This window comes from Rhipicephalus sanguineus, chromosome 6 (assembly GCF_013339695.2).
Source record: "Rhipicephalus sanguineus isolate Rsan-2018 chromosome 6, BIME_Rsan_1.4, whole genome shotgun sequence".
Classification (NCBI taxonomy): Eukaryota; Metazoa; Arthropoda; class Arachnida; order Ixodida; family Ixodidae; genus Rhipicephalus; species Rhipicephalus sanguineus.
Genome location: NC_051181.1, coordinates 121,987,820 through 122,004,847, shown reverse-complemented (window position 1 = coordinate 122,004,847; position 17,028 = coordinate 121,987,820). Strand labels below are relative to the sequence as shown.

Sequence of the window (17,028 nt, the reverse complement as noted above, 5' to 3'; positions counted from 1 at the left end):
CTCTGAGGAAGCCATAGGCTTAACATACCAAGTTTGGGGTAATTTTGTTGAGCCAATGGCGCCAAAATACGATAAGTATTCCGTCACGTCACGCGGGGAGATTTCGGCGCGAAATTCAAAAATGACACTTTGAACTTGAATTTTCTCCTCTTAACGACATTAGAGTTCTCAGAGCACAATTTATCGATATAAACCGATTCATCGTTTCTCTTTAGTGTCCCTTTAATGCGGATGTGGAATATCAGTCAATGGGCACACTACTAGAGTGGTAAAAAGAAGTGAAAATTACACGTACGAGCTATGTCAATGAATCCAGGAATGAGCACAGAGAAGACGGCATGAGTGTAGAACTCCTCCCACTCGACGTCGAAGCCCTCAGGCAGCTTGCACTGCTCGCGGATCGGCTGTGCCTTGTCGGTCACGTGAGCGACTTGCAGCAGGGAACTCAGCAGCTCGCAGGTGAAGATGATCTCCCTTGTTGAAAAAAGCTCCACTGCTCTCCTCCAGTTGAACTTCTGCCGAGGAAACAAAGCAAACACATTGCTGCTGTCGAACTGAGGAAGGCGTAGAATGATTCGAAACTTAGAATGAGGCCTGCACAATAATGCACAAAGTAAATAATACTTCGTTTTGATGTTCTGCCGCTGTAAGGTAGATCAAAGGAGTCTGATAACATTGCCGTAGCAGCAATGAAAATCTTACTATTTACAAAGCCAAAATTTTCAACAAAGTTTAGCGAGACCTGTACAACAATGTACAATGTTAAGGAGACATTGCTTCGATCTTCTGCCGTCAAGGAGATCAAAGGAGCCCGGAAACATTGCCAAGCAGCAAAAGAAAGAAACGGGTGCAGTTTTCAGTAAAGTTTAGCAAAATTCAATGAAACCAGCTTGTAATGTAACTGTCATTACCCGATTATTGTGTAATATTCTTTACTGGTACATATCTTTTACGCTTACACAACAGGGCCATTTTATTTTATGCTGTTGCACCATAATTGTCCAATTTTTTTTTTTTTTCATTGCATAACAGGAGGTCCCCTTACCCCTTCTGCGTGCTCAAATATTCTTGTATTTGTACTGTAAGCACAACATTCACCCTCCATTTTCTCCACCAGTAACGCATCGTTATTGTCATCATCACATGATATGAATAAACAACAGCGACAACGTAAGAAAAAATTACAGTAAATTATGACCAGTAACACTGTGCACTTTCTAACAGCAAAACATGGCAATATGAATGAATGAATGAATGAATGAATGAATGAATGAATGAATGAAACATTCAGCTGAATAAATGTCGAATATCTTGATAAGCGCAAGCAATACTGGAACTCCCTCTCACCCCACAATTGTTAAGCTCTCCGAAATGCAATGCTTATGGCACAGCACAGCGAAAAACATTCAGACCAACCTCTCTGGAGAATGCAAGAAGCATAGCAGTTGACAAATATCACCTCTGCATTGTTTCGAAAACGTTGCAGTACCAATTGTTGGCTAGCGGTGGCTACTGTTGGCTACATTTCCCTACACTTCACCCCAAAGCTTCACCACTTAGTGCAGGAGTTGCAAAAGCTCCAATTGACAAAATGCTTTGCGCACACGACAGTTCCACTTCGAATAGTTTTGCCACAAATTCAAGTTCGAGAGGTACAGTTTACAGAGCTCCTTCTTGATCATAAGAGAAGCTCAGGTGCGCTGTCACGGACATTAGAAAGGAAACCAGACAACACAAACACCAACTATCAATTGAAAGGGCACACCGTGACCCGAAAAGAATGTAGACAAAAGAGCATATCTGAGCAAGCTCAGGTATGGTGACTACACGTGTCAATCAGGCACACGTGCTGTCTTATGCAAGAGACAACTGTATCGGCACTTCATTTCTTCATCATGCAAGTTAATTGAATGCTGGCTCATGCTAGCACTTACCCTACTATTGATATGCCAAGCCTCAGCCAATAGACATGTTTCTTCGTTCTTGTGCCGAAATAAAATTGTGTATTCGTTGAACTTCTTACACGATGAATCCCGACCAACCTGTAGCTCAAGTTCCCATCGTTCTAAGCTCTTTCTTGATTAAGTAAACGCACTGCTGTCCAATAGAATACCGTAGAAAAATGAGCAACTTGCCTGATTCCATGTAGCAATGCTCAGCAACACAAAGTCCCAGTTGCATGGCGTCAGGGCCTGGGGACACTGCTTCAGAATGACCAGGTAGAAATGGCAGGCCATACGACTCCACTCAAACTGGTCTTCTGAGAGCCCGGCGCTGATGAAAACACCATGAAATCCGTGTTAGGATTGTAGAGGAACATTTAAAGCTCATCTTAGCAATAAAATGTGCACCTAAAACCGGGTAACCGAAAGAAAAACATGCACAGTGAGCCTATTTTAGCAAATAAGCTTAAGAATGGAGATAAAAGCAAGGATAAATGTGGTAGCTTGCACACCAAATAAGAACTTTTCATAGACAGCATTATGCAATACCATATGCATATAAAGATCAAGAGTGTTTTACATTTTCATTATGCAGATAATATGTAAATACTAGGCTACATTTAACAGGTAACACACACCTAAGGAGGTCATCATATGACGACAACGTATCCCTGCCCATTTCTTGTTATTCTTGGAGCATGGCCCCCACCTAAGTACTAACTACTAAATAATGAAGTGCAGAAAGCTTAGTAAATTGAAGAACACAAGGCTGTAGTTTGACCTTTCTTTTTCTCTGTGCTCTTGTATCTGATGCTATTTAAACATCACAGAGCAATCAAGCCTGTCGCTGTAAACATCAGCAACCTGTCTCAATTTGCAAAGAATATAGTACTACAGGAATTATAAACCGTGTCGCTAACCAACAAATGACGAAATTGACACATCGGTGCCCAGTACGGGAGCCTTATTCGCAAAAAACAAAAGCATAAAGGCCACCGCGGAAATAGCTGTGTACTCGTGTTTATGCGACGAAATTACTTCACACAGATGGGGTGAAAAGTGTCGTCCCTTCTGTCAAAGGTGTTGCCAGGACTCAAAAGTTAAAAGTGATAAGTGAGTTATGATGAAGCTGTAATGACACATTTTGGCCCGTTGCCAATACGCTTGTCCCATATCTCCAAGAATGGGCGGCAATCATGGCCCAATCTAAGCAATGTCACTTCATCACAAGCGATTCATGAGCTTGTATTCAACAGTAATACTGATAAGTGAGTTATGATGAAGCTGTAATGACACATTTTGGCCCGTTGCCAATACGCTTGTCCCATATCTCCAAGAATGGGCGGCAATCATGGCCCAATCTAAGCAATGTCACTTCATCACAAGCGATTCACGAGCTTGTATTCAACAGTAATACATAAACCGTTTCAGCGATGGCCTTTTTCCTTTTGTGAACAAGGTTCCCACATGAGCATTGAAACATCGATTTTCCCATTTGTTGGACAGTGGCAAGATTTATAATTGCTGTACTATTATTTTACCTGGTCACACAGCTCTACATCAAACCCTTGATTAAATTAGTGAGAAAGAATGCATATACAAAACTTTAGGCTAAACTTAGCCGTGTAAGCAGGATTCTTAGTTCCAGGAATTGAGCAACAAACTGATGCGCCGACATCGCATGCCATACTCACTCTTCATCTCTCAGATAGAGCTTCGGTTGAGCACCTCTCGTTCCTTGTAACCAGTACAGAACAGACACCACTGCCTCGTGAATTGATTCGGTGTTTCCAGAGTCCAAGCCCTCCAGAGCCTTACACGCCAGGCCCAAGAGATCAACAGCCACTGAGGACAGAAAATAAAAGGCATAGTCAATGTGAACATGAGGAGAGGCTGAAGACAGTACGTAAGAGGTCTTAGAGTCACTTACGTGGTAAATGCTTCAGTGCAAAATCTAAGGTCAACATGAGAGCGACAACATTATACTACCACCACAACTAACGTAACAACAACAATAATTTACGATGGAATGCAAGCAGAACACGGGGCTTTACATATGCAGAGCATATGCATATGGAGAGGTCATTTGCGTTACACTAAGCCTAGAGCTTCCTGATATCACGCTGATGACGAGTAACCAGCTAAGGTCCCGATGAAACCTTTATCAGATAATGACTGGTCCATAAATAAATTATGACAAATGTTCTATCAGTGACCGTCTTTGCACAGCATGTAGTGGGCAGACACACAAAGACGTACATTGCGGTCTTAAAAACATAGCGTTCGTCACAGGCCACACTGTCCTCATGGCCGATAAGGTGTAGGAAAATGTAACAAAAGGATACACATAAGTCCCAGGCTAGTGACAGTGATAGGGACAATATGAAATGAGCACACTGCAAACAGCAAACCAACATCAAAATATGTCTCTGCTGACAGTGGATGCAGGCCATACAAAAAGACAATGAAACTTACCACCCCAGCCAAGCTCTAGTTCCCAAGACCTGATGCAGCCAACAGCAGTAAGAAACACTTCTTCAATGTTGTTTTGGGACATGAAAGGTAACAGCGACCGTACAACCAAGAGCTCTGCTTTCTTTTCGTGGCCGTAGCTGAAACGAGGTAAAAGATGCTTGTTTGCTTGCAATGTCCTTGGGCATATTAAGCACATATAAAACCAAGCTTCACAACACAGTGACAGAAGTATCGCAATGTAACAGCGACAAAATAATTTTTTTCTCAAATATAACGTAAATGTGATGAAGTAAAGAGGGCTTCACACAAACTCATACACATTTTGCCAGAGCGTCTTAGCTAATGCTAACGCATTAATAGTGCACGGAATACAAATGCACACAGTACTTGAGCACGTGCTGTATCACTGAAGTGTGCATCAGGAAATTAATTAGCCAGACATGCGTGAGTTTTAATGCGATAGCGTTAAAGAGCTTGTTTCGCAGAAATTCCGGTGTCAGTGTAGGTGGTGGCATCTTTGGTTGTGAGCGAAAAATCAGCGTTGTCTGTGAGCTAAATTCAAGGTAGATGCAAATAAAGAAATAATCAAAAATCTTTGGTTCATGTGGGACCGGGGATTTGAACCTGCAACCCCTTGCTCTGTGGCGCAATGCCGCTCGGCCCCCCCCCCCCCCCCCGCATACATCCACTGGCATACTACTGGCGAGCTATCTATATACTACACCATTTAGTGTTCATGGTACACACATCTTAGAGGCTTTTCAGTGGCTTGACAATCCCCCGTAATACAGCAAAAAGGGCCCATGGGCGCGCTTTTAAACGGCGTCACCCCGCCGTATGGCCATGTTTTGTCATGCTGCACGCATGAATATTAGAGCCGGAGGGCATCCGCACTTTGGCTTTCCCTGCGGCACGGTATAGGTCTCCACCGAGAAGCGAAGCCGGGATAGTGATTGGGAAGGCAATACGAACACGGTCGGGATACACTATTGCATTCTACTCTTGAAAGCGAAGCTCAGGCGTCCTCCAAGTTTTTTTTGCACGTACTACACGAGACATAAAGAGCATAGTGCAAGTGCCTCACAAGTTGTCCTTGGCAACAATGTAGTGAGAGTCACAAATCCTTCTTGCAATTCCGTCTTCCTTTAGCTTCTTCAAGAAATAGACAAGTGCTTCTAGCCACAACTTTTCGCCCGAGAGGGCCCTGTGGACAAGAAATAAGGTCGATGAGAATTCAAAAGTGCGTGTACAGTTCAGGAGGGCTTTAATTATATTATTTCCATAAAAAAATATATTTTCTGCCATTCTTACAAATAAAACGGCTTTTATGAATATTTGCAGTCGTTTTAAGACACAAAGAATTGATCAGGTAAATAAAAAAATTTTGGTATTCTCAAATCATTTTTCGCCAGAAAACTCAGTAGGGAAAGTCAAGGAATATGGAAGTATCATGAATCTATGGTACACATGGAGTTACATACTTGCTGACGATGGAATCAAAGACGTCATTAGAGAATGTCTCTATAGCTGCATTCAAGGCCGACTGGCTCTCGGTGCCCTCTTTATCTTCGACAGAGACTGTAAACGCCTGAAAAATAGGTTGTGTTGCTCATAAGGAACAATAAACTGCGGCATGGCTCACGTAACAATTTTATTTGACTGCTATTTTTCTTTCATGCTTAATTAATGGTTTGAGCATCACTACACCCATGTTTTCACCAGGATTGGCTGCTTGTGAATGATGGATAATAAGAAAGAAACAGAATCAAGCAAGAGGAGTCACTACGTTATAGTAGCAGTTGATTTTTGTAATAGTATCACACACCCTTGCTCTGTCTATATAACACTAGGAATTGTTTCGAGAGAGAGGAGTGCTAATAATACATATTGGTGAAATTGTTTTAGGATATTTACGCCCACGTTCTTGGGCATGTGCACTCTGCAATGACAGATTTCATTTAATAAGCTCCACCGCAACGCAGCTGTGTAATGCGGCAAAGAACAGCAAACTAATTGTCATGTGGCGAAGCGTACTACTTGCGGCCACTTGTTAGCTGAAAGAGGCAGCTGAAAGGAGATATAACACGTGCCTGCCTACTTGTCATTTGGCTTTAAGACTAACTAACGCTGGTTCTCCGTTCTAAGTAAAAATGAAGTAAAAACTTGGCATTGGAAAGAAACACAAATGAAGGCGCATACAGCATAACAAAAAAAAAAAAATTCAGGAGCCCCTGCCCTATCAGGAAAATGGGGGCAAGTGAAGCTTGTCATGTGCGTGCTTGACATACTACTTTTCTTTCTTTCCTTCTTTCTTTCTTTCTATCGCAGTTCACAATGTTGCCTCCTAACTGTTTCCTTCCTCCATGCCGGGAATTAGCAGTGCAACATTTCAATGGCTACAGGCAACGATGACGGTCATTTGTTTATATCCGGGCAACAATGAAATGTAGCAACATAAAATGATGAGTCACCTCGATAAAAGATCAGACTGCCACATAAAAAACGGCTGATCGCCAACAAGCCCATGATTGAGAGAACATGGCACGTAGAAATACGCTTGTGACCGGCGCACCCGTGAGAACCGCATCTCTTTACGCTTGCCAGTGCCGGGTTTCTCGCATATGACATCACCGAATTCTGCGAGTTATAACAAGCTTCGCTTGAATAAAAGTGGACTTACCCGGTGAGGGAAACAGCGTGCCAGTATCAGGAATGGAGCACATTTAAGGAGCAAGCTGCTACTTTTCAGTGGTTTGGACTCAGACTCGCTCTCAGAAGCCAGCATGTGATCAAAGACGGCCTCTGCAAAGCCAGCAACGTCCGCCAGGTGCGCCTGGTCAGAGCACTGACTGCCGGCTTCCCTGTAGAGGTAGTCCTGTGTCGTGTAGAGGGGATGGTCCTCGGGATGTTCTAGATGCACCGCCAACAGCTCCTGCAACACAAACAGCACAAACATTAAGCTATCAAAACAAAATCTCATTAAGGGACTACACACACAAGCTCTGGACATGTGGATTACCGACCACATAACATTCTGCCTCAGCAAATAAGTTCTGCAAAAGAATGCCGGAGTTTCGCTTGCGAAAGTTGAAAGCTATTTCTCCACCTTAGAAGCTTCTGCAGAACCGATTTGCCATAATCAGCATCCCTGTGCTTCGAGACGTCGATTAATTCACTCTCGTACTGTGACCTGCTAGCCTGCTCGTTAGCTCACACTGTTGAAAACTGTCTAGGAAAGGCATTCGTGGGTTAAAATCCCAGACAAGGACGAATTTTTTGTCAACTATGAAGCGTTCCTTTTGATAAATCCATTTGAATTTCCTTTGTAGCTTCACAGAACAGACAAGCTTTCAACTTTTCCCCTTCATAAACTTCTTCGATTCTCCACTATGATTTCTTGTCAATGAGTTTATGTGCACTTTACCGTTCTGATTTCCTATGGCAATGTTGTGGAGAAAAGTTCTGCAATGGTTTCTGTGCGTAACTCACAGCAGCAGTGGTGGTCTGTGTGGCAATGTGTTGCAGGCATTAATGATTTCAGATGTCAGGGGAACATGAAGGCTAGAAGTGATGATAAATTGTTAACAAGCATTCCCAGGATTCGGGGACATCTGTGCGTGGCGCCATCTCTCGGCGGTAACGACGGCCTCCTGCCGTAAGTGAATGGGAGATATGCGAAAAAAAAATCATATCTCTTGAAAAAAGCAAGCTATCAAAAACGACTCGGGGTTCTATATAGTAGAAACCTACTGGAACATTTTGGTAAAATTGCAGTATCGCACTACAAAGCCTGTGGCTTCCCAGGGCAATTGAACACCGCCCATTAGAAATACATGGGGCCCCATTGTAAAATTTTAAACACTCTGGGAAGCCACGCGGTTTGTAGCGCCACACTGTAATTTTAACAGAATGTTCAAGTAAGTCTCTGCTGTATAGAACCGGGAGTCGTTTTTGATATCTGTATTTTTTCGTCAGATATGATTTTTTTCGCCTATTTCCCATTCAGTTACGGCAGGCCACCGCAGTCCCCGACGACAGATGGCGCTACGTGCATATGTCCCCAAATCCTGGTCATGAATTGTTAATGGCACCTACGTTTTGACCAGTGGACAAAGACAATCCCCCGTATCAAAACATTGCCTCGAGCAATGTTCTTCATTCAGCAACTTGTTCATCAGACCAGATGCAGTCATATGACCAGGCCATCTGAATATGCAGCCAGACACTGAATATGAGTTACACCTGGATTTTTGCTATCCTGGAATTAGCTCCTATATTTTTGTTCAAACCTGAGAGGGACAATGTGGCTATCACTGGCGCAGGCAGAACTGGTTTCTGGGGTTTAATGTCTCGAAGTGGCTAAGGCTATGAGAGACGCCATAGTGGAGGGCTCCAAAGCATTTCAACCACCTGTGGCTCTTTAACGTGCATTGATATCACACAGTGTACACGAGCCTGTAGCATTTTGCCTTCATTGAGATGCGGCCATGGCAGCCAGGATCGAGCCCGCGTCATTTGGGTCAGCAGCTGAGCACCATAGCAACTGAGCCACTGCGATGGTGTGGTGTAGGGAGAACTAGGTCTGCTTAGCACTCATCTCGATTCAAACAACAAAAGTGAGCCGCACAACAGCACAAATAAGCACACAAGCGCAAGTAAGCCCACAGCACACGCACCAAAAGGCATGTGTCACTGACGAGCTTCTCCCACTGCTGCGATGTAGGAAGAATGGATTCCAGGACCAGCGACACGGTTGGGTCGAGAAGAAGGGCCACCGGGTCCTGCTCCTCCTTAGGAATGGCTGCAAAAATGCTTTCCAAGAAACGGCAGCAGCACCTGACGAGTCCTTGGCTATTGAGAGAAAGAAAGCAGAGGAAACAAAAAAAAGGAGGGAAATCGATTAAATTCTGTGGCCTTACTTGTCAAAACGACGATACGACTATGAGGCATGCTGTAGTGGAGGACTATGGATTAAGTTTGACCCAGCTAGCGTTTTTAATGTGCACCTAGATATAAGCACATGTTTGTTTTTGCATTTCACCCCTTTCAAAATCCAGCTGCCATTGCCAAAAACTGAACCTGCACACTTGTGCTTTACAGCGTGGTGCCCTATTCGCAGAGCCTCTGCAATGGCTGTGAAACAAGCAGACATACTCATAAACAGTACACTGCAAAGCTAAGTGAAATCAAGGCTACCTATTTGTACAGGATCTTATGTAGTAGCATGCTTTGCTACAGAGGGCAAGCCACCAATTGTAATTATCAGTGGCAGCAACTTTTTTTTTTAGCATGTTGAGACTGGAAGGAAGTAACGGGAGAAACTGCCAAGTCAACATTGAAGACTACTATTATCTGTTGTAAGTGTACTTCATCTAAGTGTAGCGTACCTTTAACAAATGGTGGTCACTGCGAGAGTGAGCATGGTTTAACCACAACTGCACATTTGGGACAGGGTGGGACCTCAACCTTGGATTTGCACTCAACAAGCTATTCACGATACGGAAGGCTCACACACCTTTAGCATCACTGACGAGCACAGCGAGACTCATATTGTATGGGCATTTACAACTCTCAATTTATTCAATTTACATATTGCACACCCACACTGGGGAAGAATACTATCTGTACTGACAACTTCAGTCATTGGCATGTGGTAACCATGAAAAGGCTGAATCAAAAGACCACAAAGTTTATTTTCAATGTACCAAGAACTACTTCGAAAACGCTGGCATGGTTTCCAGGCGCTATCACCTACATGGCATTATTAGTTACCTCAGGTGCGCTGGGAGGGTTCACGAGAAATAACGCACTCACAGTTATCCGTCCTTCAAAACACCACATAACATATACATGCCAACATCTTATGTACAAAATATACAGCTACATAATAATACATGCTACACAAACACCCATTAATGGAAGGTCAGTCTGAATAGTACTATGATGCGAAGTAAAGCTGTCATCAGTGCTAAAACAACAAAGTGAGGCATTTCCTCTAACAGTGGACAAGCCCGCACGAGACCTGCCCGATCAAAAGTGAAGGTCGGTTCCCCAGCCGAAACATGCGATGTTTGACTCTACAGTTCCTTTACATTCTAAAGCAAAGCTTGCTCAAACAACTCCTGAACTTCACTTAGTAGAAAGCGTTGAATCCTACAACGTGGCTCACCGCTTATCACAGGAAAGACGGCTGAGTAACATGGAATTCAGCGTCGTCGCAATCTTCTGAAGAAGACCGCCGGGCGCCAGGAATCCACCCCGTGCTTTGACGATCATCGAGATCCCTTGCTGCCAGGACCAGCACACTTTCTCCCTTATCTCTGAAAGTTGAATTGAACAAAACTCTTTAGTATTTGCCTTTTCAAAGGCTATATATTGCCACGCTTCAGAGGGGGGCAATGCCACGCCGATTCTTGTTTTGATGTATTCGGGTTTGACCAGCAATGACGGGACGCTCGGCGCTGACTGCGCGGCAGTGTTCGAGAAGCTTCGCGATTGTAGTACTAGATCACTTTGTTAAGATTCCGCACAGGCCGCGAACAGCCTAGATTATGCCGGAGCTTGCACGACCACCAGTGATAAGACTGTAAAATTCGATGCATGATGTATAAAAGACGGCGCGTCCCAGCCATGAGCAGTTTTTCGACGGTCGACGCTCTGTTCGCCACTATCAGCGTACGCTGTGTATCAGTGTATTGCAGTAGTTAGACTTTCAATTTCCCGGCCACAAGTTCGGCCAAATAAAAAGTTTAATCTCGGATATGATGTCTACTGTCTTCGTCGACGTCATGACCACGTGACAATATACACACTAGTAGCAGCACTTTCTGACAAAAACATGCAGCCAGAAGACAGTCGTGGGTAAAATAAGTAACTACACACTATTTGTAAACAGGACAACAGTGGTTACGAGGACATAAAACATCACAAAGTGTATGGCACACGCACGCACGAACACCCCGAAGGAACAACTGCAACTGCAATAGCTGAATGTGCAAGAGACATGTATGTTGGGGACAGCAACACAGACACAAGATAGTAAGCAACATTTAGTAACAACAAAACAATGGCCCAGTCAGTGCTGTCAAAATAAAGCAAGACTTCAGGATATTTCTCTTATTCACAGGTATGTACAGTAAAACCTCGGTGATACGATCACGGCTCGTACGAATTTCGGGGTGATACGAATTTTTCTGTTGTCCCGGCCAAGGCCCATTAGCCTGCAATGTATTGTAGTGCGGTTGTTGCGAACCGATTTTCACCCCGCGACGTTTGATACGAACTTACGCTCGCGCACAGGTACAAACAGGTGCTGCCCGCACTGTCACGGAAGACGCGGCAGTCTCGCGCGGGCGCGGGCATGCGTGCTGCGCGACCATCAACTTTGCCTCCGAGATCAATTAACGAACCATCAACCTCCGAGATCAACCGACCAGCAACCTTGCCTCCGAGATTGTGCACCCGAATCTTGGAGGCCATTATGCGCCTTCGCGTTTAGATTAGAGATGGCGTTGACGTCGCGTTTCTTTTTCTTTCTTTTTTTTTTCAACGCGTTCACGCGTGCTGCTGTGCTCCAGGCAGCAGCGTTTTTGTACTGCGTTAACACATGCCTGCCACGTCGATGCAAACTATGTCATCGCAGTCAGACGTTCTATGAAACAAGACTAAAACTTGGGCTGTGGGTCCATCATGAAGTCCCATGAAAGGTGGACGAAGACCCCAAGAGACGAAGCGGACGGTTTTGGCGAAGGAGCTAGGCCTCGCAACGTACGCGCACACCTGCCAACTCTCCGATTTGCACAGGAGACTCCCGAATTTTGAGCGAACCTCCCGATTGTGCGGCCACGGCCGTAAATCTCCCGAACAGCGCCCGCAACACCACCGAGATAAGAAAATAATAGCAACAAAGGACAGCGATTCTAAAATTTTCTGGCCTTCATCTATCGCGTGCAAAGCGCTCCTTAAGTTACTTTCGCCGCAGTACTTTGGTGTCATACAGAAAAGCTTAGTACGATTAGGAAGGGGCTACTAGCGGTCACGCGTCACATCTGGTTCATTAATTACACACGCGCGCACGCACCGTATATTTACGAGTACAAGTATGATCGTATTTGACGTCTAAAAAGTTTACTGGCAATCATTCAGAGCTGTTGATGACATCGCTGCGGCCCTGAGAAACACTAAATCAAAGCGTATGCCAACTTTATTTTGTCGCATACTAATTTTCCATGTTTTCTGGTGATACGAATTTCGGATGATACGAATATTTTTGGCAACCCCACGAGATTCGTATCACCGAGGTTTTACTGTATACCATTCTGACTGCTGGCTCTAGAAGTTACAACATGGTGTTTACCAAATACACGGTGCAAATGGGAGGAATGCTACGAAAGTTGTCTTGGGCAGTGTTCTAGGTTATGTGGGATGAGCAGCAAAAATCAGCTTGTGTGACGATGGTTAATCACACAACCTTTCTTACAGCCACAGAGATTCTTACCTGGCACAAGAAATAAAAAGGTAAGTTAGCTGCATGCCATGAAGCAATCATGTATATTCAAAGATGCATACTTCAACTGTTTATCAGATCACATAATCAGAACATATCCAATGACATGTTCAGAATGTGAGTGTCACTCATGTGTGAACACTGCATGGAAAGCAAATGAAAGTGAAGCATGTTCTTACAAACCACCCATGGCAAAGCATGTCACGACAAAATTGAACAGGCCAACAGACGCATACCCGGTGATGAAGAGAGGGTACTCTGACAGTCCAGAAGGAACAGGGCAAGAACAAATTCTTCCGATTCGGGCAAATTGCAACACCCCTAGAAAAGAAAAAAAAGAAAGACAATATATCACTCTAAAACAAATCACATTAACCAACGCTGCGACCAACTTCAAACACAATGATGCGCTGGTCACTTTCTGGGTGCTGGTGGCGATGGTAAAATTACAGGCTTGCTGAGCTACAGGTAACATATGCCATGGCTGTATGAAACTACTACAAGAATTACTACTTGGGGGCAATGCATGCGTCACCTTACTTCTAGCAGTCGGAGGTTGATGTCCTTGAACACAAATCAACTCCTATATCACTACATATCACCATCACTTTTACATAAATAACCCACTGTATAAAAATGCACACTGTAATGACTTATAAAAACAAATGAATTGCTGACTCAAGGAGTTGCAAGTGAAAAGGAGGTTTTTGACAAGTAAAAAACTGAAATTACCTCATAACTCGAGAAAAGTGTGTTTGTTATCTCGCATACAAAGTCCACTGCCTTCAGCAGTTGTTTCCCTTCAGCCTGAGTAAAGTTCTGCAGCGTCTTGCGGAGCGTGCTCAAGATGCTACTGAGGTTGGAAAGTGAAATCAGAGGCTCTGCAAAAGAAACATTAATAACATGAGCGAGATGACGCAGCATGACAGCAGCTTTGATGTTAGTGTCTCCTGTGGCAAAAGCCACGTAAAAAGACAGTGGAGAACACAAAACAATATTATATTGTTTCAGGCATAGTGAACATCGATGTAGCAAAGAACACTGCAACAAAATGCCACAGAATATTAAACAGTGTTTGCAGCAAAAACTTACACAGTTGAAGGGTGAATTGAAGTTTCACCGTTATTAAGGTTACCATATTTATTCAAATATAAGGTGTGTGTTTTTTTTTTAACACGAAAGTGTTTTATGCCGGGGTCCACCAAGACTTCAGTGACATATTTCCGTCACGGAAATGACGTAGAAAAAATATACACGATCAGATGTCAAAGAAAAAAAGTTCCGTCAACGGGCATCGAACCCACGACCGCTCGGTGCGCAACAACAGATGCCGGGCACGCTATCCACTGCGCCACAGCCACAGACTCTAGAGGCTTTACAAACGTGCCTTTTATATCTACCACTCTACCGGTCGGCGGGGTAGTGTTGCCCTCTGGGAGCGGTAAAGTAAAGTAATTCGTCATTACTGTGTCCTCCGCAATTAGCACCTGCAACGCGTTACACGTCCATCCCATTCGGCACGTTTTCAATAAAAATTCAATTTTTTCAATGCCTTAACACACCGTGAGGTGGCGATCTTAGACCAAGCGTCGTAAAAGCGTCGGCCTCGCTCATAGCATCACGCTAAACCAAACCAAAAATAGCTCTGCGACGCGCGCCTGCCTCACCTGACTGTAACACCGCGTTCACCACTGACACGCTCGCCCCGAGAAAAATCGCGGCTGGGCTACTGGGGCAGCAGGACGCGCTTTGCGTTTCGCTGTAGTCTGGCCGTGGTGTGCAATCACATTTTAACATGCCGCGGCATGGCGACGAAGTTCAGCGTGCAATATGCGACGCGCTTCTGGCTATCACACCTCGTTCTCTGATTACGCTTTCACCGTTAACTACTACAGCTACCACAAGGGTTTGTTTAATCATTTAACATGGACGTTAGTCGTCGGGATGGAGATGTACCACCAATCATCGAAGTGGGTGCATCCACGTTAAACGGTGCTATAATAATAATAATATCTGGGGTTTAACGTCCCAAGTCCACGATGTGATTATAAGAGACGCCGTAGTGGAGGGCTCGGGAAATTTTGACTACCTGGGGTTCATTAACGTGCACCTAAGTAAACGGTAAACGGTACTATAGCTGCCAGACATCAATATACATTGTGCAAACTCTCTTATATCAGTTCAGGTACTTCTGTAAACATTCAGTTACTTCTGTAAGGGCACACTTTACTTTCGTGTTATTCAGGTTCCTATGAAGGAGGGATCAACCATCTTTTTTTTACCTAACCTTGAGGTCGCTCCCCGCCTCATAGACTTGGCGGATAGAATCAGCAATTGTTGCTTCACAATATGGTGGCAGCGGCAAATCTTTAGAAAACCAGATTTTGGGTGGCAACGTAAATTGTTGCAATCATACCAGTATCGCACAGTGCATTTTCAATCCTACTCAAGGTCAATCAATATTGATAATAAATTCATAATTATGCTGCTGCTGGCTCCTATTGGCCTCGAGGCCCACCACTGGAAACGCCGGCGCCACCGTCGGCGTGACGTGCTTGGCAGGATCACGTGGTCTCAGCGGCCGCGTCGGCTGCTTGTGGCGCACTGCCGCGTGCTTTGAAAACGAGTTTCAAGTCCCACATGCGCTGCGGTCTGTTCAAATTCGGAATTTTTCTCTCATTTTCTACTCAACTGAAACCATTGTAATAGAGTGGCTGCCTCCGAAGGCAACGAATATGGGTCTCTACCGCTCGGTGCCGCAGTGCCGCGCTTACGCAAAGGAGCCCAGTGTCAGCCTGCACTGGTAACCGCGGGACAAGAAACAGCGTGAAGCGTGGGTTGTAAAGCTAAGAACCGGCAAGTAGTCATCCGCTACGAGTCTTGTGTGCAACAAGCACTTCCGCGACGAAGACTTGTTACTGCGTCGGGCCTGCGATGTTCGGTGAGTAGCAGACAGCGCGCACTGAGACGATGGCTCGCGCGCGCTTCCCGCCGGCAAATGATGCTTATCTGCCACAGGATGGTAAAAGCGCTACCTTTTACCACGTGCGATGCCATCTCAGAACCCTCCAATGCGACCTCTTGATCGTCGGCCCCGTGCTCAGCGTCCACAAAATCGGCTGCAGATGCGCAAGTCATTGTTTAGATACGTTGAATTAAAAAACGCACAGGGTCCCTTATGCATTCGTTAAAGATGACTAGAAGGCGAAAGCAATCTTCTTCTTGTCAGTCGATGTACTGATTCTCCCGCGCCCCCCTCCAAAAGCGTTCTGCGCCTAGCGCGGTTTTGCACGGCCTCCGTGACCGATCACGGAGGCAATGCAAAGCGACCATGACGCGTGAATACGTCATGATTTGACGTCACATTATGTGACGTCATAATGACGCTACATATTTTGGCGATCTGTGACATCATGATGACGTCATATGGTGACACCATCACGTGACGATTATTTTTTGCATCACTCGTGTTGACGCCGCCGATGCGGGACGCCGACGAGCAACCTTCCCATTTGATGAGGCATGCATTGCTTCATAAGCTACATAAATTTTGCATTGCCTCCGTGATCGGCCCACCGGCCAACCCCATGTATTTTCTTGGAGCCTCATTTATTTACGTGGGAAAGATGCCACCCTGTTCGCGTTAGGCACGACACTGCTGCCAAAATTGCTTGGGTACTCGCCAAATAATTACTATCCCGTTTTGCGGCTGCTGGTTACTGCAATAACTTCTGTTTTATTCACCGCTATTTCAAGTTCATGTGGGTCCTAGTTCACAGCCGACGCTTGCAGAAAAAGTCCGGCAAACGTTACTGTATTTTCTTTCTTTTCCTAGGCGTCGTATGCTACTACATGCTCGGACTCGTAGACTGGTTCTTCTTCCACCAGCAATCTCGAAGTGGTGAAGCTTTGGTCTATGAATTTGTTGATGACAGAGAGAGGCAAGTTCACTGGAATGCAAACGGAACGATAATTAAGGAGCATTAAAAAAAGGCGTCGCATTTGCTCACGTTTTGTGTGAGCACCAAACGAAACGAATGCGCTGAATAAAGAAACAGAAGCAGCGGCATTTGCCCGCTGAGAAGACCGATCAATACGCAGTGC

General features: G+C 44.8%; 1 protein-coding gene across 1 annotated transcript in view; it reads right to left on the bottom strand.

Moving 5' to 3' along the window:
• The window catches only part of LOC119396298 (E3 ubiquitin-protein ligase listerin), a 42,618-nt gene that overhangs the window by 6,859 nt on the left and 18,731 nt on the right, over positions 1 to 17,028 (bottom strand). Inside the window, exons 12-22 of the mRNA XM_037663449.2 lie at positions 13,657 to 13,805; positions 13,161 to 13,245; positions 10,588 to 10,738; positions 9,095 to 9,269; positions 7,099 to 7,350; positions 5,900 to 6,006; positions 5,503 to 5,622; positions 4,419 to 4,555; positions 3,638 to 3,788; positions 2,136 to 2,274; positions 296 to 515 (exon numbers count right to left, since the gene is read on the bottom strand). Coding sequence (XP_037519377.1) covers positions 296 to 515; positions 2,136 to 2,274; positions 3,638 to 3,788; positions 4,419 to 4,555; positions 5,503 to 5,622; positions 5,900 to 6,006; positions 7,099 to 7,350; positions 9,095 to 9,269; positions 10,588 to 10,738; positions 13,161 to 13,245; positions 13,657 to 13,805 — 1,686 coding nt within the window. The remainder of the gene's footprint in view (positions 1 to 295; positions 516 to 2,135; positions 2,275 to 3,637; positions 3,789 to 4,418; positions 4,556 to 5,502; positions 5,623 to 5,899; positions 6,007 to 7,098; positions 7,351 to 9,094; positions 9,270 to 10,587; positions 10,739 to 13,160; positions 13,246 to 13,656; positions 13,806 to 17,028) is intronic.